Here is a 24,954-nt window from a genome sequence, read left to right as displayed (position 1 = left end):
TTGTACAGGGCGCTGCCAAACATGCTGTTACCATAGCAGCCCTTGAAGATGTGCTACCATTAGTTTCACTTTGTAGCCGCTCTTTTAATTCTCTCACCAGCCAGAGGGGGGCGCCACTGTTATCCTTTCCATTTAGCAAATGAGGGAAACTGAGGCCATTCCTCAGAGTTGGCTGTGGCTGAATGGAACAAGAATTAGGCCTCTGTTCTGCAGCATTGGGGGTTCTGAGTAGCTGGCACAAGACAGTCATCACGCTGTTCTTTGTCATTGTTGAGTCCGTGCTAATCCCCTCACGCTGGACTTCAGAGGTGGAGAGAAATTCTCCTGCCATTTGATCATGTAATATAATTCCTGGTTCAATGGAAGCAAATTGACAGCGTTACTCAAAGGCCAATTGAAAAGCCAGGACTGTGCTAAATCCCCAGGGCCAGTTAGCTGGCATGTGCCCTGATATACGGGAAGGTGCTTTTCTGGGTTAGGATAAAAAATCCTGGTATCACGTCACGCTATCGGGCACCCCATCTCAATCTCCCCGTGCCAGCCCTGCAACTTGAAATACTCGGCGGACAGAAATGAAACTTTATAGAAATTAGGTGATCATCATCCTTATCAGATGAACACGATGCCATCAGCATGATATTCTCATCCTCACACAGAAAAGAGATTGACCTGCAGGGAGCAAGAGAAAATGTGAGGCACGGATTGTCCGACTTGAGGACTTTCTGCCAGCCTGCCTTGGGCACCTTGGCTGCGAGATGACCCAGTAATTAAAGTCCTGCTTTGCCGTATGTTGCTGGTCAGTCAGCACAGAGACCCCGACATGGGAGACCAGACGGTAACCAGAGAAGGAAAAGAAAAGCGAAAGACAGAAGTAACACTCCGGAGGCCACAGGGCACAGAAATAGATCTGAATGGACTGAGTGCTCATCTGACTGCTAAGTATGAAAGTGGAACCTAAGTTCTAATATATTTTTATCCCAATCTGCGGGATTAATCAATATTTTATATGCGAACATATGCTCCTGTGTGGCTGGTTTATTTAATGGACGGTTGCCATCAGCAGGACACCAGTTGTTCCAACCCACATTCAGGCCCCCCCCGCCCCCTGTGGTTCTGGGGGGCAGGAGGACAGCGTGGGGGCCTCTCTCAGCACATCGGTCTCTTTCATCCACCTTGGGGCAAAGTGTGGAAATATCAAGAGACAAGCATATGCAAAATAGATGCAAGTCATAACAGACGGGCTGCTATTTAGAGAAATGATTAAAGTGAGTGTGGTTAGTACAAATCGAGGATTTTAGTTCCTTATTATTCTTGATCTACTTCACTTTTGGCCGCAATTGGGAAACTGACATATACTGAGTGCTTGCTCTGTGCTGGGCCCGAGGCTGATGGTTTTAGTTATATCACGTGTAGGTCTGTGGGGAAGGGGCTGCAGCCAGGAGGGCCAGTGTATTGTGTCTTTTTAATTTTTTTTTGTATAAGAGGAAAATGTATTTTTGGTCATTCTTTGCTAAAATCTTCTGGCTGAATCATCAGACCAGCTGTGTTCTTCCAGTAACTATGATGAGCAAAGATCTATAAAGTCAGACCTCAGATTCCTCTAAATTTCAATTTTGGCAGAATTCTATCAAACCCTTTTTGATTTGGTTAGGCAAACCCTGTGGAATCCAATCTTCTTACTCAAATGAAAAAAAAAAAAAAACAAGTTGGGGAAGATGTTAGTCAGGTACTGTTTTAGGAGGACCTATTAACCACTAAACTTTTATTATTTTCTCTGTATGCACAAAATTCTGTGGTGAACACCATTGAGATGGATCATGTCCAGACTGAAGGGCAAGTTAGGGGGACCGCCCTGCACTTGAACATGCACATTCCATGGTGTTGCTGTCACTTGTATGGGATCTGTGCTAGATGTCAGCCCGCCGGTGAGCTCAGCAGCCCGCCCCGTAACAATAGAGAGGCTTCTGTGCCGGGGAGCCTGACCGTGGTCAACGCCCCTGTGTTTTAGTTGGCACCTGTGCCATTGCTCTAGGATGCCAGTTTTTAAACTTGGAAATAGAAGAAGGTAGAGAGAAATTTTACTACAATTCATATGTGAGGCTGAGTCTTAGGGGGAAAATAACTTCACCGGGAAATAGAGTAGTAATTTTCTGTAAAGTTAATAAATATCCACCCTCTGTCTTGGGAATTAGGACTTGCACAAATAAGATTTTATGGGATTTTGGCTGTGTTGACATGCTTGAAGTGGCTCTTTTAGCCAACTGAGCAGAGATTTCAGATAAATGCCAAAATTGAAAGGTAGTGTGGGTGTTTTAAATATTCAATTTTGTCAACTAATATGGACTCTCAAAGTTTCGAGTTCAAGAGAATCTCTGCTATCCAATTACCTCATTTGTAAAGTGCAACTGACAATAGCACCTGCTTGCCAACTGCCCACGGATGATATAAAGGACGGCTGAGATCATGTGTGGGAAAAGCCTTCGAAAACTTAATGGTGCTCATTAGTTCTCTGGTATTGGTTAAGCACACGGTGCATCTGTCTGGCTTATGAGTGGATGAGGTCCCTGCCTGCAAAGAATCTGTTGATTTGCAGACATCCATGCCTGCCCAGCTACCTACCTACACACGCACGCATGCACACAAGAAATGGTCCAGTGCAGGAAGTGACTAAAGAATGGAAAAGACTTAAGAAAAAGAAAAATACCGGATGGTCTCACTCATAGCAGGAATCTAGAAAACCTAAATAAGGGACCAGGAAGAAGAATAACTCTAAGAAAGAAAAAATCAAAATCAACAAACAACATGAACCAGAGACACGCTATGGGGGGTGGGGGCCGGGGAAAGAATGGATTGGGATCAAAATAAGGGGGTTGCAATTGTATGGGGAATATAAAAATAAAATTAAAAAAAAATGAACAATAATGTAAAAATATATTAAAAATTAAAAAAAAGAGGAAAAAAAAGAATGGAAAAGACAGGAAGGCATTCACAGATGGGGTGGTGTTTTGTAGATAGAAAGTAGTAATTTCATGTAGAAGACCTATCTGGACAGTTAATCTGGATTTTGATATGTAGGTGGAATTTAACACATGATTAATAATCTAGTAGAAGAAACGAGTCCCAAAGTGGCAAGTGTGTGTGTGTGTGTGTGTGTCTGTCTGTCTGTCTTCATCTTTAAATGACATTAATGAAAGGTGCATTTTTTTTTTTGCACCTTGCTTTCTGTTTTGTTTGTACTTTTTTAAAAAATTAAGGTAACTTTGATTTATAAAACTGTTTGTGATTTAGGAGAATGGGCTCACGCCTCTCCAGATGTATGTCACCACACCATGCACCACCTCCAGAGCCCCCATGTCCTCCACCACAGTCCATTGGGCCCCCTGCCCCCATAGGTGGGTTCTGCAGTCAGACTTCCAGCCTCTGTGGTGCTTTCCTGGAAGTGGAGTGCCCACTTGTCTTTGCTCTGTGTGTGGCACATTCGTGCCTGTGATGTCACTGATCATTGCGGGGAAACACCATGTTATAGCAAACCCTGAAGCACAATGTCACCGCATGTGTCAGGGAGGAGGGGAAATTGGCTCAAAATGACAAGGCTCTCAGGAATTAAAGTCCACTCGAATATGGAGCCATGGCAGCTTCTGTGGGATAGTGGAAGGAAAAGAAGAATCACTGTTCTGAAAGGCACGAAGAAGGTCGGGCAAGGTTGATGTTTAGATGCTGCTCATATTCAAAACACAGTTTCCTTAAAAAGTCACTATCTATGCTGTCTTGCCTGATGATAGTAGAAATCCTTCAGGAGCAGAAAGCTCGTCTTCCAAGCTGCTTATAGCAAATTGCAGCAAAGCAGAGTAACGCTGGGTGGGGACTGTCAGTTGCTCTGGGAGAGACCTCAAACAATATAAAGCAGAGCCGGCAGTGGCCCTAGTTTGTGTTTATTTTTGGATGAGTCAGTGGCAGTATTCCTTGTGTGATGGCTGAAGCTAATAACTGAGAGATGATTCTTGTCCCCGCAAGGGTTGATGTGAGCTACAGACCCTGGTGGACCAGGTCATGGTCTGAACCCAGCTCTCAGCTGTATGTAGGTTCGGTTTGCATAATACATCCAGAAATGACATATTTGTTGCTGACAATTAGAAACAGAGATTGTCTTGGAAAAGTCTGGATTTGCAAATTCCTTTTATAATCAGAAGAAGTGGTAGGGTCTGACCCATATCCTTAAATGGTATCACTTAGGTCAAACTGAGATGTGGTATCCATTTTGAATAGGCTGTTGGTTTCATAGTCGACTTGGTCATCCCGTTGTCCATGCTGCTGCCCATTTTATTCACTTACCTTCTAGGCTGATCCTGCTAGCATTTAGTCTCTGACTCTTGCTGGAAGGATTCATGATTATTTATTCTTAATGCTCCTGGAATATGGAAGACACCTCACAAATGGTAGCTCAGATTATTTTTGGTCAAGTACAAGCTCAGTTCTTTAAACCTTATCCTTAGATACAGTAGAATGTCCTGGGATGATGGAATTGTCCTATCCTGTGCTGTTTGTAACTTTGATTGTCACTAGTCACAAGTAGGTAATGATCACTTGAAATGTGGCTAGTTTGACCAAGGGAATAATTGATATTTTTATACTTTTAATTAATGAAAAATTAACTTCCATATGTATTGGGCAAAGGAGGTGTAAATAATGGCCTTGGTCATCTGGTCAGGCACCCTAGTGCAGGATAAAACTTGGAGAACAGGCAGGAAGGCTGTGTTTGTGAGTGTATTCAATTTATGAGAGATGATGTAGAGCTGGCTTCATCTTTTAGGACCACCAATTTTCAAAAAGGAAACCACCACTTATCACCCTGCTAGAATTCTTGTCAATAAAGGATCCAAAGACATAGATTTTAGAAGATGTTATTATCTATATTCCTACTGGTAAGCATAGTTCATCTTTGCTGGGGATGGGAAGTTTTACTGCTCTCTGCTCCCTAATTGTCCATTAAAGGGCACTGCTTAAATATAATAAGCGAACTTGCATGTAGAAAAGCCTCGTGTGTGTGTGTGTGTGTGTAGTATACCCATGTGTGTATGTATATATAAAATCATTATCATAATTATTTTTATTGTACATAGAGAACAAAATGTGCATGAGTACCTGACATATTTTATATGGCTAATAAATAAATGTTCTTATGCTCGCCCTATTAAAGCTTAGTATTCTTTTAAAAAAAGGCATTAATTTTAATTGAGATAATGTGGGTTTACAATACCATAAATTATTTAGAGGAATAGGTTCACACTTCTTCAGATGCATGTTACCACACCTGCCACCAAAGCTCCCATAATCCTCCAAATGGACCATTGGGTTCCCTCCCCCTTTACTTCCCACCTACCACCATCCCTCTGTGGGGGATTTCTAAGTTTTGTTTTGGTTTTGTCTGTTCTTTTGTTTTATCGCTGCATATTCCACATATAAATGAAATCATCTGACATCTTTCTTTCTCCTTCTAACTTATTTCACTTAACATCATCCCCTCCAGTTCCATCTGTGTTTTTGAAGATAGTAAGAGTTCATCTTTTTGATGACTGAATAATATTCCATGGTGTATATACTACTACTTCTTTATCCATTCCTCTGTTGTTTCACACTGAGGTTGTTTCCATAAGTTGAACCTGTATTTTTTGATGGTTCATCATCCTGGCATAAAGCCAAGAGCCAGTATTATGAAAGGAACCGTTGAAAGCAAGGGAGCCCTGCTCGATAATCAGAGTAGTCTGGATAGTGAGACTGAGGTTCCAGGAGTGTGGCACACATCCAGGACTTCTGAAAATCACCTTCTACAAGCCACTAAGTAGTATTCTAAAAGATCCCTCTTTTGGGCAACTTAGTTACTTTTTGTTTTTTCCCCCATGCCCAGCAGTCAGAGTCAGTCCTTCCTTCCTTTGTCACATGGTTAGAAAACCCAGAATCTGTTGCCAGGCTCTAGATAACATACCTGCCTCTGTCTTAAAATGTGCCCCAAGTCAAAGTTTTTCAGCTGAGAGATGAATATATCATTGCTGCTAGGAATACAGGCACCTCTTAGAGATGCTGTGGTTTGTTCCAGACCACTACAGTCAAACCAGCAATGCAATAAAGTGAGTCATGTGAATTGTTTGGGTTCTCAGTGCATATAAATGTTATGTTTACACTCTAATCTTGTCTCTTAAGTGTGCAGTAGTATGATGTCTACAAAATATTGTACATACTTTAATGAAATCTGACACAGAGACAGAAAGCAAGCACATGCTATTGGAAAAATGGTGCTGGCAGACTTGCCGGATGGAGGGTTATCAGCCCTTGAACCTGTGAAACATGCCACACAGGGAAGAGCAATAAGGTGAGGAGAGCCTGTGTGTCCACAGGGGGCAAAAAAGAAGTCAGCCCAGTTCATTCAAGAGGAAACTGACTTATTGCCACCTCTGTAAAGACTCCTTAAAAATATGGAAAACCGGGGCTTCCCTAGTGGAGCAGTGGTTGAGCGCTGGGTTGTGAAGCTGCCCGCAGCCTCTACAGCGCTAGTTTGATCCCCGGCCACTGGGCAAGGGTCCTACATGGTGCTCAGAACTCTCCTACTGCCTGCTGCTCCCCTCAGCAGTGTACTTTGTCAGTCTTCCTGTTCTGCTCCCCGCTCTGGCTCTGGTGAATTCTCTCACCCTCCCGCGCTTCTGACTGTACCCCAGTGCTTGTATAAATAAATAAATCTTTTAAAAAATATGGAAAACCTAACAAAGATGATAGAAAAGGCAGGTGTAGTTATTATCAAGTATTGGTTAATACCAACCCTCTCATAATAGAAAAAATCAAACACATGTGAATATTTTCTGCTTGGATTGTTCATTCAGTCAAAAAATCTGTGTCATCTATTCTTACAGCCAGATTCTGAAGACCAGGCACCAGGTCTTCCCTTTCATCTTTTTGGACAAACACCGATGTAAACCCCTATTAGGACAGTGAATTGAGTTCTAGAATTCATAGGAAGAAAAAGACAAGACCCACTCACCCCCAAAGCAGATTCTACATACTTTAAATTTCCTTCCTAGCAAAAAAACATTTTCTAGAAAAAGAGCAAGCTGATATTCATGGAGACTAACTAATGAAATGTTAGACTATCTGTAAGCATCTGTGTGTTTAATGTGGAATTGAGTCTGGCTTCCAGACGCAAGGAGACTAAAAATTCATATTCAGATAAGGAAAGACAAACCTTAGCTAACAGATGGAGCAGAGTTCAGTGTAAAGGTTTAATCCTATCAGGCTGATTCCTGCACCGCCATCTGGGTAATCCAGCACACACATTCAAGACCTGTTAAAACGACAAGGCCCGCCAAGATTAACGTCACAGATTTTCCACTAGACTTGCTCATATTTGACTTTATGATTTTCTAGGCCCGGGAAGATTGCTTGTGAATAGAGACTTGAATATTCCTTGAAGCAGCCTGTGGGTTTTTTTTTTTCTTTTGTAACCTAAAAATTGTTTCCTCTTTTTTACAATATCGGGTGCCCTTTTCTGGAAAGTTGTTTTCATTTCCCTTTCTTCCCGACTTTCAGACCTAGAACTTTCCTTCCACCAGTATAATAAATAGAAGTGGGGCAAAAATAATCTTGTGCAGGAAACTTCTTGCTGAGAAGAATTATTTACTTATCCATAATTGGAGACAAGTGAATCTACTATTGTTGCAACAAATATCCCCATTGGATCCATGAGTAATTCATGGTGGGGTTTCCCCCACATGCCATGCTAACTCTGCCCCGTAGCTTTGCCTTGGTATACCTGATAATCATAGAAAGACAGGCTAAACAAAACTCATGGTTGCATTTACCATCACTGCTCTAGGGTTAATATATTGTACATTTTAATTTTGGGTTTGGCAAATCAACCATGAGGTGGAGAATAGTGCATTCACACTTTCTTGAGGTATAAAGTTCCAAACATCCCAAATGTTTTTAACAAGTAATTTTTGCATATTATAAAACAATGCTGTGTTGGGTGTCTGCAAATCAAAAAGCCTTCAAGTCTTTGAAGTGCAATTTATAAGTTAGAGATGCATCAAATTGTCAGGATTTCTCACTGCTAAATTGTTCAATAATTTTGTGCATGAACCTGCATGCATTTCTGGATCTCAGCTAGACACACTGAGAAATCCAAAAGTACTGGCCTGGAGTGTTCATGTCTCCAGGGTTTCTGCTTTTTCCTTGCTTGGGTACTGTGTCCACTGATGGTTGATGCATTTTGCTAATTTGGAATAGAATAAGAAGCTGCAAAATAAACAGGAAGTAGCTACAATTTGGCTTGCACTATATTTAGCAAATGGCATGTTGGGAACTTAGCAATGGCACTGAGGCTAGATACACCTAGATATTGTGACTTGTGAGCTTTGCTGGATGCAGAGGGCTGTTGAATACGTTTCCATCTAGTGACTGAGTTACTCTTTTCTCTCCAGTTCGTTAAATTCTGTCAAAGCAAAGGGCTTTCTTGCCAAATGAAGTCACTTTGGAAGAAAAGATGAATATATATATATATATATTCATCTTTTCTTCCAAAGTATATATATACTTTATATATATATATATATATACACACACACATATACACACATATGTGTGTATGTATATATATGCATGTATATATATAAATACATGATTCTTTCCCAAGTCATATCTACATATGCCAGAGATAGGGCAATCAGTGCAGACCAATAACAAAACAAAATAAAAACTCTAATACATTATAAAATGCTTAGCTGCATACAGCAATTACTGAAAGAAAAATAAAGGAAGGCAGAAATAAATCCAGTAGTGCAAGTTAAAGCAAGAAAAGAAGTGTTAAAATGAAACTGCTGCCCTTTGAATGAGGAGCTGTTGAGTTTGCTTGTTGATTAGCTGACCAATAGTGGAAGGGTAGCTTTCTGAAAGGGAAGCTGGCACACACTGCTGCCAGGGTTCAGGACAGGCATTCTGACTGCTGCTGTTTCTAAGGACCCCACTTGGCGCGTAGGCAAGCCCAGAATAGATTTGCCTCCTGCACGTGGTGAAAATCTGGAGGGCTGGTCCCCCTTCAGTGTCCTCCTTGCTGGCAAGGGGCAGCTGGCGGTTGGAATCACAGGAAGCCAGAGCTGGTGCTCCTGGGCTGTGAGTTGTCAGGAAAGTCATCATTTCTCTCAAAACCCCAGCAAAAACAACAGTTCAGACTCAGCAGGAAGAGAGGATGTCTGTGTGCTGGGTCCAAGTGCGGGTACTCGGTGTCCCCGTCATTCTCGGCTGCGGGCTTGCTCCCAAGCACAGCCTCTCCCCACCCAGGCTGATACAGGGACGGAGGCCTGAGATTTTATGGGGTCACAAGTGTCCTGTCGGGTGAGCTGAGCTCATGCATTTCGCAACCTCTTCTGCCAAGTCTCTGAAATTTGGGACAACAACATAAAAGTCAGTTCCTCTTTTCTGAAAAGATCACCATTAATATTCATTCCAGGCCAAGGAGAGTCTTCAACAGACATTCTGCTTTGGAAGGATGAGCACCAGGTTCATCCTTCAGTAAATTGAGCTGGCTCTATTTGCAGGTCGCTGCAGTGGAAGTTCCTAGGAAAGTTTTACAATAAACAGCATAACCCAGAATGGTGAGACCATAGGGTATTGTAGTAAATCAGCTCAGGTTAATGGGGCACTGGTGCTAACAGTAACAGTGATAGCAGCAACTAGCATTCTTGGTGCTTATCTCCTACGAAAGCCACAAAACACAAGTAGACGTCATGCCTTTTGACAGAAGTCTGTGAAGTAGGCGCCCAGGTGGCAAAGACTGCTAGAGGGGTCAGTGACTTAGACAGGGTTAGGGACTGCTTCCAGTTTGCTGGAGTGGGAGGGTGGGATTTAAACAGCTCAGCTCTTGCCTATTTGCAAATTTTGAATTACTCAGGAAGCTAAAATCCACTTCACAGAATTGCATCTGTCTGTCTTTACTCTGAACTCAGTAAGGACTGGTGCCAGCATCTTCATCTCTATAATAAGCATCCTATGCACTCTTGAGAAATGCCCATTCATCGAGAACTCTGGTTAAGAGAATGCTGGAAAGAAGAGTTGACATCTTTTCATATGTCAACCACTGGAAATGGAAAATAACCTAAAGTCCACTCCAGTGGAATTTCATCTCGAGATATAGAATGGGATTAGGACATGGCTAAATTTGTCCATTTTACCAACTGATGGAGAGCTGTTTCCCCAGCGTATTTAAATGCAGGAATGGAGAAAAGCCCCAGACAGTGCATCACTAATGAGGCCTCCTTAATGGGACACAACTGTCGCGAAAGCCTCATTTTGGGGATAAGGGATGATCAGTGCTGTGCCCAGGTCGTCCATCTAGCTCACCCAAACAAGAGAGGTATTGATCATGACACAAAGAGATTTCAGAGGCAAAAGTAAGAGCAGCCCCAGACCCTGCTGATAGCTGCACACACCACTAATTCACCTCAATGGGCAGCACCTCTGAGCTCAATTAACCCTTATTCCCAGGGCCACCCATAAACCCCGAGGTAAACATGTCTCTCCTGCCCTCGCTCTCTATCAATGAAATAGATCATTTCTATTGGAGGCCGAGGTGCGATTCCAGCATATAAATTCACCTCGCTAATAAAGATGCTTCCAATGTGCACCAGCAGGCCCTGGAATCTTGTATTATTGATTCTGTAAATCAGAAAATTTTCAACTGCTGAGGGTATCTCTAATTTCTCCGGCTATCCGTGGTGACTGGAAGGAAATATCAGGGCTCTGGAGGTACAGCAGGTGACAGCAAATGTCCCCTAGTGCCATTGTCTGCACACAGAGCGTTAGTTGTTAAATATGGACTGAACCTGAGCAGTTTCTTTCTTCCCTTTCCCCCGTCTTCCCTGTCTTTCCCTCCTCATGACCATTGTTCAGAAGCAAATTGGAAATCTGGTAATTAGGCCCTGACTCACGGTGTAGTCTTAGAGTCCTGAGCCAAAGTTCAACGCCCTGAAATGAAATTTAAACCAATTAATCTGTTAGATTTTTATCGCTGGTCCGTGTTTTCTCAGCAATTCCCCCAGCACGTGGCCTTTGATCAACTCTCATACAAACGCTAAAATGTGTGCCTGCTGCTAGCAAGATGGGAATGACATTAACATGGTACTCATAAAACAATCAGAGCGGAGAAGCCCTCAAACAGGCAGGGCATGGTAATATTTAATAAAAGCGCACACATAATCTTCAGAATTAGCATTTTGTGCCTTGCAGTACCTTTGGGAGAAGAGCTTTTATTTGTGGAGTGATCATTATTATAACAAAGAAGAGCTACCTAATAATTTCCACTTTAACTCTGCGATGTGCCACGAGCGTTTCAGAGCCATTATGCTAAACCGTGGTGGGGTAATCATGTTATTGTCATAGTTTGAAGGAAGGAAAATCTCTACTTTGGTGGCTGTTGGGGGTGGGGGAGAGGTTAAAAAAAAAAAAAGACCAAAAAAAAAAAAAAAAAACCAACCCTCAACCCAACCCAAAACTTTTATTTTTGATGAGATTTAGAACTCAGGGCTGTGCCGTCTTGTGGACCTCCGGCACGTGAACATTCATGGGTGAGGAAGAAAGACACTTTTATTCATCAAATCAAGAATTTGCCAGTAAAATGGTTTTATCTTCAAATCCTCCTCCCCCATTCCCAATGTTTTCTTGGAGATAAGAATTATATGGATTATTATGTTCCCTAGCTGGATCGAACGCCCCTGTAAATCTGTTCACCTTGGAATTCCCGGGCACACGTCCATGGTTGACTGTCACAAACGCCCCTTTCTTGTCGGCTTCTGTGTTGCTCTGGATGTCCTGACTGAAAGAAAAGCAAGTCAGTGACAAGCTTCAGATTTTCTGAGTTTTCTTAGAGACAACATCATGAGAAAGAAAGAAAGGGGACTTGGGGGGCTGGGGACACTCAGGGTCTGTCTCAGCTTTTATTCTATTTTAAGTTAGCATCAATTTATTCTAAAAAGTACCACCTTTATCTCTGAGAATGAGATGCTCTGCTATTATTTAATTTTTTATTATTATAGCCTATTCCCTTGTTATACACTCATGGACAAAACTGAGGCCCTATAGATATCTATAGGTAGCTTCCCTTTTCCGTCAATTTCACCCCAGTCACATTGCTTTTTCATCAGGACCCTCTGGGGACAGTTGGTGCACAGCCTTCCAGCTCTTTGTCCATCATACTGAGTCACACAGAGCTGCGTGCATGCATACGCGAGCATACACAGGCTCATATGTATCATTTTTTAAATAAGCGGGATCACACTATTCATTATTCTGTAAATTGCTTTCTTCACTTACTAACATATTTTGACATCTTTCCATGTCAGTTTATAGAAATGTTTTTCATCCCTTCTCATGACACTCTTCATATTCTATAGCATGGATGTGTCATAATTTATTTAACCACTCACTCCCTGTTGGGTCACCTACACTCTTGAATTTTTCTTACTGTCCGTAATGCCACGATTATTGGGTACCTGCGGTCGGGGTCACATTGGCGAGTGTTTCCTGTCCTGCTTTTAGTCTGGCAAGTTTGTGATTTGGATAAAAGTATAAAATGGTGCTCTGGGAGTAACATCTAGCCCATAAACATTTTGTTTAGCTTACACATTTTTTAAGAAGTACTGAATTAGGGCCTCCCCAGTGGTGCAACGGTTGAGCGCTGGGCTGCGAAGCTGCCCCCGGCCTCTGCGGCGCCGGTTCGATCCCCGGATGCTCCCCGGCCACCGGAGGAGGGTCCCACATGGCGCGCAGACCTCTCCTGCCGCCCGCTGCTCCCCTCAGCAGTGTACTTCGGTCCTTCTGCCTGCTCTGCTCCCCGCTCTGGCTCTGGTGAATTCTCTCACCCTCCCGCGCTTCTGACTGTACCCAGTGCATGTATAAACAAAACAAACAAACAAATAAAATAAATAAAACATGCCTCTATTAAAAAAAAAAAAGAAGTACTGAATTAGTTGCCAACACTTAAGATTGGGAAAGTTTCACATAAAACCCTGGGTTTCTGGCTTCTTTGGAAAGATCAGAAGAGCAGACAACATAGAACTGCCCCTGTGTGGAGTCATCAAGGCCTGGAGCCTAGTGGCAGCTCCCATCTTGAGACAGGGTGTGTGTTTTATGACCCCCCAGTGTCTCCACCATGTCCAGTGGCTTCCCCAATTCTGAGCGGCCATCTCAGGCTCCCTCAGAGACCCTAAGCCTCTGTATTCACTGGGGCTTCTGGCCTTGGTCCGTATGAATGTGAGTTCTTTAACATGTGCTTTTGGGCCTGATCCATATAGCTACTCGTGGTGCTTTTTACCCCATTATTGACATATTAGAGTGTTCACTCGAGGGAACTATATTGGTGAGTGGACTATATTGTTGGATACTTAGCATCCTTGACCTCCAGGTACTAAGTGCCAGAAACATCTACTATGCACCCCTCTCTTGGTGGAACAGACTTTGTTGCTTTACATATTTTCTAAACTTCCCAGTGGAAAAGTACCACAGAGCATCCTCTCAGAAGTGATATGGCATAAGGATGATTAGGAGCATTTAGAAACATTGAAATCTAAAGGTAGAAAGGGCTGCATGATGCCACTGTTCTAAGAATGGAATCTTATCTCTGTGCAGGGATGGGCTGATGGGTGTGTGTGTGTGTGTGTGTGTTTTGTATATTTTTTACATCATTTTTCATTTTTGCACAATATAAGAATTTTTATTTTGGTTATAGTCCCCATACAATTCCCACCCTTCTTATTTTGACCCTAATCCCTCCTTCCCTGCCCCACCCCCGTAGTGTGTGTGTGTGTGTGTGTGTGTGTGTGTGTGTGTTAATGAAAGTTTTTATCGATTGGCTTTTTAAAAAATATTTATTTATTTTATACAAGAACCGGGGTACAGGCCAGATGCGCGGGAGGGTAAGAGGATTCACCAGAGACAGACGGGGAACAGAACAGGCAGACTGACTGAAATACATTGCTGACGGGAGCTGCAGGCGAGTCAGGAGAGGTCTGCTGTGCCATGTGGGGCCCTCACCAGCCGGCTGGGATTGAATTGGCGCTGCAGAGGCTGCGGACAGCTTCACAGCGCAGTGCTCAACTGCCTGTGCCACCAGGGGAGGCCCGTGTGTGTGTTTTTTTAATGGAATTTTTTCTCTAAAAACTTAAAGATGGTGTCCTATCTTGTAGCATCAGTTCATCTCTAGAAGCTCAGTACTCTCTGTCCTCTCATGAGCTGACATGTGACTTTGTTTCTGGATGGTTGCTCATAGGATGTGATAACTCTCTTAGGAAATGCCTGAAAGCGCATGAACGTGCAAACATATACACAACACATACTACATACACCCCACATGTCCCCCACCCCCCACATACCTCACACCCCCACATACACACCCATATACCCCCCACACCATGCAAACTCCCCACCATAAGCTCCCCACACTCCCCCACATCACACACAAACCACATACACACACCATACATACCACATACCCACACACCATACCCACACCACACATACCTCACACACACTTAATATGCCTTTTGTATTCTACAAAATAGACAATTGTAAAAAAGGGATGGGGTGTCAAGTGCAAAGCCAGCAGGTCTTTATGATGCTATTGTAAAACTTGCCTGTAGGAAAGTCTTTGCTTCCTTTATGCAATGGTGAGAAAGTCAGGAGAAGACCAGATGCCTGCCTGATTAAAAAATAAAATTTAAAAAAGTAAAAAGCAATCTCCAACTCATACAGATATGAACGCCAGACCATTTTGTGGTTTCTGAGGGTCATCTCAGGGTCTAGACTTAATGATAATACCATGGGACTCACACTGACCTATCAGGCAGGATGCTTTTGAGACCAGTTCAGTCAAACCAATAGCTGTTCTCCCGAGCACCTGGGGAGAGGGCAGCACCTTCTCTACTGCAAGCTAGCAGCCAAGTACACTGAGCTAAAAATGCAAAATTTTGAAATTTTGAAACATTAACTAGAATGTTTCCCCGCTGCTTATAGCTGAAGAATTTTACACAGTTGCTAAATGGAGTTTGTTTCTCTTAGACGTGGCCTGGACTCCTTGTCATGTCCTACCTTGGCTTGAGAGTCTTCAATCATGCATTTAGATATTTTCTCTTTTAAAGAAAAAATTTGTTTAAGAAAAAGTGCTGGGAACATTGGTCACCTCTGTATGTGTGTAAAGGATGGGACAAGAATATTCAAGTTATGAATCATTTACCTTTTCTTGACTATTTTGTTTGGGGGAGAACATGGAGGAGAGAAAAGGCATCAAAACTGCCCAGTTTTAGTTGTAAATGCATTGCTGAGTTCAGCCAATGTGAAATGTTTAGTTTGGATATATCCAAATTTCTCTGTGCAATTTTATAAGATGAATTTGAATCAAAATCAAACCACGTCCTTCGTGCTTGTGCGGTGGCGCGTGAGCCGGGGTCCCACTGGGCTGGGCTTAATGTTTTCTTTTCTTCTTGCAAAAGTTAAAGGAGGACATTTTGCCAAATTCGACAAAGTCCAATAATTTTTTCGCCAATTTTTTCCCGTTAAAATTAACTGGTGCTCTCTTTGGCTTCAATACTTGGAAAGTGAGTCTTGGATACTTAATAAACTTTTTATTAAAAAGGAGGATGTCATTTTCTCTCCTTGCACAGTATCCCCCATGCTTTAGAGTTTTGCTTTGTTCCTGTTCATAAAAGTAATCGCGTGGGCAGAAGGGTGGTATCCCAGAGTTGAACAACCATGATGGCACTTGGGTGCCTTTGGAGGAATTTCAAAGACATCATCCTACAGTGACATTTATTCCCAGCAATTCTGGGGAAATATGGCATGTTCAACTCCAGTCTGTTTTGACTCACAGGATTTTCAAATTAGTTCTCATCTCCAAGGGCCATTTATGATGGAAAGAGAAGAGATATGAAATGTTGAGAAAAGTCAGTCGTAGGGTTTTGTTCCTGGGAGTGACTACAAAGCAAAGGGTCATGGGGCTCTAGTTGAGCCCTGACTCAGCTACTTAGTTACGTAATTCACCCTGCATGACCTGCATACTTTGTAGCTATAAAATGGGAGCTATTGGTTGAAAAAAATCTTCATGATTTTTAATGAGGCATGTTGACCTGTTAGTGTTACAGATAGGAGGTGTGGAGCCAGACTAAGTTCTTGCTCCAGCCTCCTCTCTTCTTGGCTTCTCATTGTACAGAAAGGTTGATCTAAAAATCTGTGGGTTTTCTTTTCATGAGGTATATTTAATCATGAAACAATTCTGTAAAGTTTCCAGAGTATTTTGAAAAGTTGCCCATTTTTGTTTTAATTTTTAACGTTTGATAAATTTTGTTTCTATGTTTTGTCTGATAAGATTTCAGGTTTGAAAAAGATTGGGGTAAAAATATGTGCATATATAAATCTTCATGGACATAATGAAAAGAATGCTTCTAAAAACTCAAATTGCACCCTTAGGTTGCAGGTCTCAGTGTAGCTAGGAAATAACTGAGGTCTTGAGGGACTTGCTGTTAGTGAGAAGATAAAAGATTTTTTTTTCTTTTTCTCAAGTCTCCCATCATTAACGTTTGGTTCTAACAGCAGACTCCTTTTCTTTTTTCATGTGTGTTGAAAAGCAGCTACTCCCTGTATCAAAGCCATCAGCCCGAGTGAAGGATGGACAACGGGCGGCGCCACGGTGATCATCATAGGGGACAATTTCTTTGACGGGCTGCAGGTCATATTCGGTACCATGCTGGTCTGGAGTGAGGTAGGTATTGTCTGAACACTAGAATCGAATAGCTTGGTCTGCTTAAGGATACTGTCTATGCTTGAATTTCTAACAGACCATAGAACTTAGTGGTACCACCTAGGTGGGCCAGCTCTTCTTGTCTGCAGGACTCTGGGTAACTCAGAAGGGTGGATGGGGTCACTGACACTTTCTACCAGAGGGACTTCCACTCTCTGACCTGGAAGCGCGGGGAGCCCTCCAGTGGTGTACTTTGTCCTGTGGGCTGGCCGGGATGCATGGTCCTGTCCTAGGCTAGGGAGGGGAGAGGAGAGGCCCAGTCACAGGGTATCTTGGAAAAACCCCATTCCAGACTTTAGCAAGGTAGGTGAGAATCTGTATTTGTGGATGGAGTCTGTTGTAGGCGTCTCTATAAGGAACACTATTTGGGTGGCAGTAATAATCCAAGTGGAGGTGACTGGCCAGGGGAACCTAGAACCCAATCCCTGAGGTGCAGCTCCCAGATGCCTTAGCAGGTGATGGCTCCCTAGTCACAGTGATGATGCTTTCTGTGTTCTGTGCTTTCCAAGCCATCCCCTGCCCATGCACTTGTCTGGCCAACACCAACCTTCACTGCAGATGATATTTATACAGATGCCACACACACTTGCTTTGTTCTCTAAACTTGGAGTCTAGATTTCTTAGCTGGTATGCTCAGAAGCCTTTGTCTTTCACCAGAGTAGAATCAAACCACATTTTTAATGTTAGGGCTATGAAGTAGCCTAGAGCTCACATATCCCTCTGGCTTTACCAGTAGTCATAAGAATTGCTCGACTTTATTCAGACTTAAAACGTGCTACACTCTTGACATAGAGGAGGGAAATGCTCTCAGCACGTCTCTTTTCTGATAAGGAAACCAAGGCTTAGAGGCACATAGTTCTGTGACCACCTGGAGCCCGCAGGGTGCCAGTGCTCAGTAGGTAGAGAACTTGGTAGCAGAACTGGAACGAGAACTCAGATTTTCAATATCCTCTTCTAGCTGTCCTTCCACAATACCACGTCCTGCCCATCTATGTCATGATGTGTGTTTTCTCCTTAGAGGGGTGATCAACAGAACTAAGTGCAGTGATCAACAGAACTAAGAATGTGAGAGTTGAGTGTGTTTATCTTTCCAGAGCAGAGCAGAGCCTGCCCTTCCTTTTAAGCCTTCTGTGTGCATGTCTCTCTGCCAAGAACCCACTTAGCCAAGCCCTTTGCCAGCCCCGCCGCTGCCTTTGTTTTGCCCACGCAGCCAACCAGCAGCAAGCGTTTGGCCAGAGAATCAAAGTTCTCATAAAGCTGAATCAGAGATGGACCTCTCAGTCCACCCAGCTAGTTGTGGTCCAAGTTGGAACATGGTAGGCAAGAAAGGTGACTGAGGTCCCCCTCCTGACAGCACGCCATTCTTCCTGGGATCCATTAGGGTGTAAATACAGAAGCATCACGTAAAAGGCAGACTACTACCAGTCTGGTGTCTCCTCTCTGCAGTACCCAGGCCCCCTCTCATTGACAGCTGGTGCTATAGACTCCATCTTCATCCCTCTCTTTTCCTCGTCCCACTGCTCACTGGGGGAGAAGAGTAAATACAAATTGGACATCTTGCTCCCTGTCTCTGTGGTCAAAGTGAGGCTGAGAAGTGTGTTAGAAGTGGCACATTTGGCTGGTGGTTCCTTTTAGAACCAGGAGGTGACTCAGCCCAAGTGCACCCCCTGGGCTGTGGGATAACGAGTTGGGCACTTCAGACAGTCATTGATTTGCACCTCCAACTTGTTTCTCGTCCAGACGCCCAGTTTCCTCTTGGCTTCCCCACTTTCTCTTTGTCTCCCTTGGGAACAGTTAAGGGAAGTTAAATTCCAACTCAGATTTATCCAAATGGCTTTCAAGGACCACTTCCATATAACAAAATCAATGCAAGTCATGAAAAGAAAAACCCATTAAGGCCATACCTTTATCTTCCTCCATCCTCCGAACCCCCGGTGCCTCCACGGCCACTGCCTCCCGTGGACCAGAAGCCCTTCACAATGGATCTAGGAGGTGAGGGTGGGGGCTCGTGCTCGTTCTTTGCTCACCCCCTCCTCCCAAACGCTGTCATTTGTGGCTATGTCATAAATCAACCATGACCCTTTCTTGGTGGAAACCGACCTTGGAGTTTCCCCATATGTTTGAACAGATATTCCTTTAAAATAAATCAGTCCCCTGCAGCATTAGCAGTTGGGTGTCTGGATGGAGGACTTTAATTTGAGCTGTCATGATCTTGATAATCTTGACATTCAGAAAAAACAAGACTTGCAGAGGTAAACCTTTCTGTTAGTATTCTAAACTGCTGATACCTTTAGATTTTCACATAGATCATTAGGCTGTTAGGATTTTCTCCCCCTTTTAGTGCAGGGGAGAATCTGATAGTGCTCCCAATCTAAAACTTGCTGTGTAATGATGAAAAATTGAGGAACAACTCACCTTCACTAAGGGCTTATCTTGCATGGACACTTTATGAGTATTATTTTGCATTAGATATTCTCATTATTCCCATTGTGCATATGAGTAAACTGAGTGTCAGAGAGGTTTAGAAACTTCCTCAACATCACACAGCTAAATGCTAGAGGTGGGATTTGAACTGCAGTGAGTATATTTACAAATTAAATAAAAGCCCAACATTTTGAGAATAAAAACCCAGAATCTTGAGAGAGGGTAGAGGGATGTGAAGAGGAGAGGAAAAATATGACCTGCACAGCAGTCATGGTATAGAAGTAGAAGTGATAGTGACAGCAAGAGCAGCAGTAACTGGGGTGGTTGTTTTTAATCAAATAAAATTATAGCACCAAAATACCAACCCAGCTGGGAGGCCATTTCTCCAGGTTTCCATGGGATAGAATCAGAACTTGATTATTTCAGAGAAGATAGCCATGAAAAAAGCTGTAGCTGTAGAACAATGATTTATATAACTCACTTTGATTGGCTACTTAGTATCTGGGTGCCTGGTGGCATCTATAGACCATATTGTTCTCCTTTTACTGATGAGGAAATTGAAACTTGGGGAAATTAGTGTTTGGCTATCAAGAGGAGATGGTATTTGAATCCCAACACTCGGTCCAATTCCAGAACTCACCACCTTTACTGCCCAGACTCTTTACCCTAGAGTTTTACCTCATCTGACAAGAGGTAATGCCCACCAATGCTGTCGATGCCTTGTGCTGGAGGTATCTTACCTTTCAAGATCATGTAGGCTTGGCATGTAGAGAATCCGAGAGGCAAGAGTGATTCCTTCATTTTCTACTTATATCCCTTTTGGTTGGAGCCTCTGCCTTGGAAGAGGAATCTGTCTTCATGAAGAATGCTTGCCTGGTGTTGCAGGTAGACATGACCTCTTCCTTTGGCTGTGTAAGTGACCTTAGGCCAGACAGTCTGGACCTCATCTCTAGAATATACCCCCAACCCCCTTTATCTCCAGCTGCATGAATTTATGCCACCTCTAAGATGTAGTTCTTTTAATTTTCAATAAGCTTTTATCTTATCCTTACTCTATAGCCCAAAGCACTCAGGAAGCAGGCTGGTGGCCCAGGACAAGCAGATAACATTTTAGATTAGCAGCTGATGCTATTATTTGGAGGCTTTTTTTAGCTGAAGAATTTTAAAAACAGCCAGAGAAAATAGGGCTGGCTTAATTTACCCTCATCTGTGCTCTTCCCCTATCAACCCAATCTTTTGCAAATGAGTAGTTCAGTTTAGCTTACTGATTGCCCCCTGAGGGTTGGGAAAAAGAAAGTGGCACTCCATTGCTCCTAACTTGGGGCTGCCTTCTGTGAGCTACCAAGTTTGGGATGAGCCACCTGACTTTTTGTGAATTTACTTTGCCATCTTTGTTACTCTTCCTTACTGTTTCTTACCATTTCTCCTTTCTTTCTAGAAAATAAAATTGTTTTGTCAGTATTCGTGACTCCTTATCCTGCCTTCCCTCCAAAAGACTTAACAAGAAATCTTCATAGTGTTTATATATAAGAACCACAGGGCTGTTGTGTGTTAATGGTTAATGTGAGTTGAGTTTTTCTTGACCAGAGATGGATTTGGTGGCCTTTGCTTTTCCACTAACATGAGATTTGGTAGAGGAAGAATCTCCTGTTCCTGGTTTGTAGAGCTGATCATTATTTTAATATCTCCTCCTGAATTCCTCTAATTCTAAATAATGAATACTGGTTGACTTGCCTGCTGGGTGTTGACTTGCCTGCTGATGAAGTACTATGGGTGACTAGTTAGACTCTGTCAGATCTGGTGTTTTATGGAAAGACAGCTTGCTTCTGTGTAAAAAAAAAAATAGAGATCTCCATATATTTTTATATAATGCAGTGTTACATATGCAGTTTAAATTTCAAGATAATGTCCTAGAAGCCAGAATGATAGAGTTGGAAGTAGACTGATCAAATAGCCCATCGAGTTCAGTTCCATACAGCTGGATCTCTGTGCCAGGCATTTCAGGCTCTCACCATCTATTTATTTGATCACTGAAACATCTGAGGGAATTTATACAGCTTTTAAGAGGCTGTAAAGAAAGTACAATGGAGGTATTGGTGAGGAGATGGAGGGAACTGAAGACAGTCATCCCAGAAAAGGTTTAAATCTCGTGTGAGAGTAGGGGGCAAGGAGCCTGTTGGGTGACCTGGATCTCAATTACAGTCCTTACATTGTCCCATCAGAGGATCTAGATTTTCATCTGTGTTGGTTCCTGGACCCAAGTTTTCCCATCTGGAAGTGAGGGATGTAGACAAATCCCTTTTGAATTGATATGCAACTATAAAATTCCTTTTATTTCATTTACTTCCCAGAGAATCCTCCCAAAGTAAAAAAGGGGGATTGATGATGGGTGGGAAGTGGCTTCTTTCTCCCACTATAGTTCTTTTCTTTCAAACACACTTGCTATACACAAATACCATGTTGACTTGCAAAGGAATTCTGAGCATTTCCTCCAAACTATTTAATTAGATCCATAAAATTGGATCTCCCCATTGATATGTCCTCAGCAGATGCTGATTGCGATAGTAACCTGAAACTTATACCAGAATACCACTCCAGTTCATATTCCAGATAATTCTATGGAATATATCAACTCTTTGGGATAGAACTAGATACCCTGTGAAAAGTGGGGGGGAAAGGTATTTTTCAGTAAGTCAGGAAAAAGATGAGTCAGATAAATTCACCAGGTGTTTGTTCTAGGACTTTGCAGGGCTATTTGAAGGGTACTCTCATACACTCTCTGTTGGTACCTAAACTTCAGTAAGCAGCCTTTCCCAAATTTTTGTGACCACATTACCCCTTTTTTTGAGGAGTCCACTTACAGAAGGATATACTGGTGATGGCTGAGTGCATCTGGATTTCATGGTAATGAAGCAAAATCATGAAACTCAACTATGAAGTGATGGGCTAGGGGAGATGTGAGAAAATGGTCTGAAATATTTGCAGAGTATTATTCAGATCAGACCAGGAATGTTTACAGCCATTATTTTTTAATGCTGCAAGTCTTTGAACAGAATTTCCCTCATATTTTGCATCTGGTTTTAGTCAGCATACACTTGGCATGAGATGGCATGTGATTTTGTAGGATCCCGATTAGCTCAGATAGGAGAAGCCAGAGTGTCATCGCCGTAGGAACCAATCAGGCTCCCATGGGCTCCACACTGTCATTTTCATCCAGATGAATGTTTTCCTCAGCTGCATTCCCAGAGATAGTGAGAACTCTGGGGAAAGTATCTAGGGGTGACTAGACTTGGGTAAATGGCAGCTGGGAGGCTAAGAAACATTTTGCTGCTTAAATCCAAAAGTTGGAAGACAAGTTTTATTTTTTGTTCATAATTAATTTTTAATACATATATTTTTATTGAGATAATGTTGGTTGACCACACTGTAAGTGATTTAGGGGTTTGCAGATCTTCAGATGTCTGTTACCATGTCTTGCCCATGATCCCATATATTACCATACCATGTCCACCTCCAAGCACCCATAATCCTTCCCCAGAGACAATTTAACCCACTCTCCTCTTCACTTCCAGCCCTCCATCTCACCTTTTGGTAGCCTCAACAATAGTCAGATTTCTAGGGTTTGTTTTGTCAATTTCTTTGTTTTGTTCCTCTGTTTTCCAAATACGAGTGAAATCATCTGGACTCTTTCTTCTTTTGACTTATTTCACTTAGCATCACATCCCCCAGTTGACATGCTGTCAATATTTCATCTTTTTTATAGCTTCATAGTATTTCACAGTGTATATATACTACCTCTTCTTAATCCAGTCATCTGTCATTGGGCACTTAGAGTATTTCCATGGCTCGGCTATTGTAAATAGTGCTACAGTGAATATCGGAGAACATATATCCTTTTTAATTAGTGTTTTTGCATTATTTGGGTAGATGCCTAGGAGTGGAGTTACTGTATCATATGGAAGATCTATTTTTTAATATTTTGATAAACCTTCATACCGTTTTCCATAGCATAGTCCCACCAACAGTGTACAAGCGTTCCTTTTTCTCTACATTCTTGCCAACACTTGTTTCTGATTTTTTTGATATGGACCATTCTTATATCTCATAATTTTGATATAGGTGTAAGGTGATTTTTCATTGTGGTTTTGATTTGCATTTCCCTGATATGTGATAAGCCTAAGATGAGCATTTTTTTCATGTGCCTGTTGGCCATCAAGGTTTTAATATTTTTTTAAAGATTTATTTATTTATGCATACAAGAACTGGGGTACAGGCCAGAGATGTGGGGGGAGAGAGGATTCACCAGAGACAGAGTGGGGAACAGAACAGGCAGACTGACTGAAATATGCTGCTGAGGGGAGCAGCAGGTGAGTCAGGAGAAGTCTGCCTTGCCATGTGGGTAGTTCCCTGCCCGGGGATCGAACTCATGCTGCAGTGACTGTGGATAGCTTCATAGGTTGCATCTTAACACCTTGTGCCACCAGGGAGGCCCCATCAAGGTTTTAAAGGCTATTCTTTATTCCTGACCTGCTTTCCATGCTTGTGTGTATACATGGCTCTGAGAAAGGATTGTGACTCACAACAGGATTTGCTCCTCTGTGACCTTCACAAATTAATGACTATAACTCATACACACACACCCCTAGAAGCTTCCCTGGCTTTCTTGCTTGGCCTGGATGTATAATCATAATAATTTGAGGACTTTGAGGGACCTCTCCAGTTACCAGGTGTAGCTGTTTTATTTTGGAAGTGAGGAGAAAGAGGTCTCAGATTTATCTAGTGACTTATCCTGAGAACTCATTAGTGCTTCAGTGGTGGGGTCACAGCCCACATTTCCCAACACCCAATCTCAACCCCCACTCAGCTTTGCCAAGTACCAAGTTTTCTCGTGATGTTCCCACAGTCTTGTGTCATTTAGTGGTAGGTACAAAGCGTCCCATATTTTGTACACAATGGTATTGACACTGTTATCCCTATCACATTGTTGTTGAGACACAAATCTTAAATAAAAAAAAAATTAAGGAAAGGAGAAAGACTTCTCAAATACCATCTCTTTTAAAATTTGATATTAATGTGGCACTCTGGAAATATGGTTGTCATTTATTTGACAAACATTGAGGTTCACATACATTGAATTTATATATATATATTTTTAAAGATTTATTTATTTATACAAGAACTGGGGTACAGGCCAGAGGTGTGGGAGGGTGAGAGGATTCACCAGAGACAGAGTGGGGAACAGAACAGGCAGACGGACCAAAGACACTGCTGAGGGGAGCAGCAGGTGAGACAGGAGAGGTCTGCTACGCCATGTGGGCATCTCCCTGGCTGGCTGGGAATCGAACCGGAGCTGCAGAGGCTGCAGACAGCTTCACAGCACTGCACTCAACCCGCTGCGCCACCGGGGAGGCCCCATACATTGAATTTAAAGTTGAGTAAATGCATGGCCATGGAGTAGCAGACCTCTTCAGTCTCGCCCGCTGCTCCCCTCAGCAGTGTATTTCAGTAAATCTGCCTGTTCTGCTCCCTACTCTGTCTCTGGTGAATCCTCTCACACCTCTGGTCTACATGTACCCACCCAGTTCTTCTGTGCAATAAATAAATTCTAAATAAAACAAAATGCATAGTTGCCTACTTTTTCCTAACTATGTACATTGCAAGTCTATATCCAGTCTGTATTTGATCACCTACTAGGTAGAAGA

At 42.6% G+C, this 24,954-nt stretch overlaps 1 protein-coding gene across 8 annotated transcripts in view; it reads left to right on the top strand.

Moving 5' to 3' along the window:
• Nucleotides 1-24,954, top strand: part of EBF1 (EBF transcription factor 1) — a 388,135-nt gene that overhangs the window by 273,948 nt on the left and 89,233 nt on the right. For 4 of the 8 annotated variants that reach the window (XM_054691687.1, XM_037499686.2, XM_054691691.1 and 1 more), the window contains exon 9: nt 16,659-16,789. In XM_054691687.1, the coding sequence (XP_054547662.1) occupies nt 16,659-16,789 (131 nt within the window). Of the gene's footprint in view, nt 1-16,655; nt 16,790-24,954 lie in introns of all 8 variants that reach the window. The other 4 variants (XM_054691686.1, XM_037499685.2, XM_054691688.1 and 1 more) reach the window with 1 other exon arrangement.

The sequence above is a fragment of the Talpa occidentalis genome, unplaced genomic scaffold, assembly GCF_014898055.3.
Source record: "Talpa occidentalis isolate TD23 unplaced genomic scaffold, MPIMG_talOcc4v2.1 talOcc4.9, whole genome shotgun sequence".
Lineage (NCBI taxonomy): Eukaryota > Metazoa > Chordata > Mammalia > Eulipotyphla > Talpidae > Talpa > Talpa occidentalis.
This window is presented reverse-complemented; position numbering and strand designations above follow the sequence as displayed.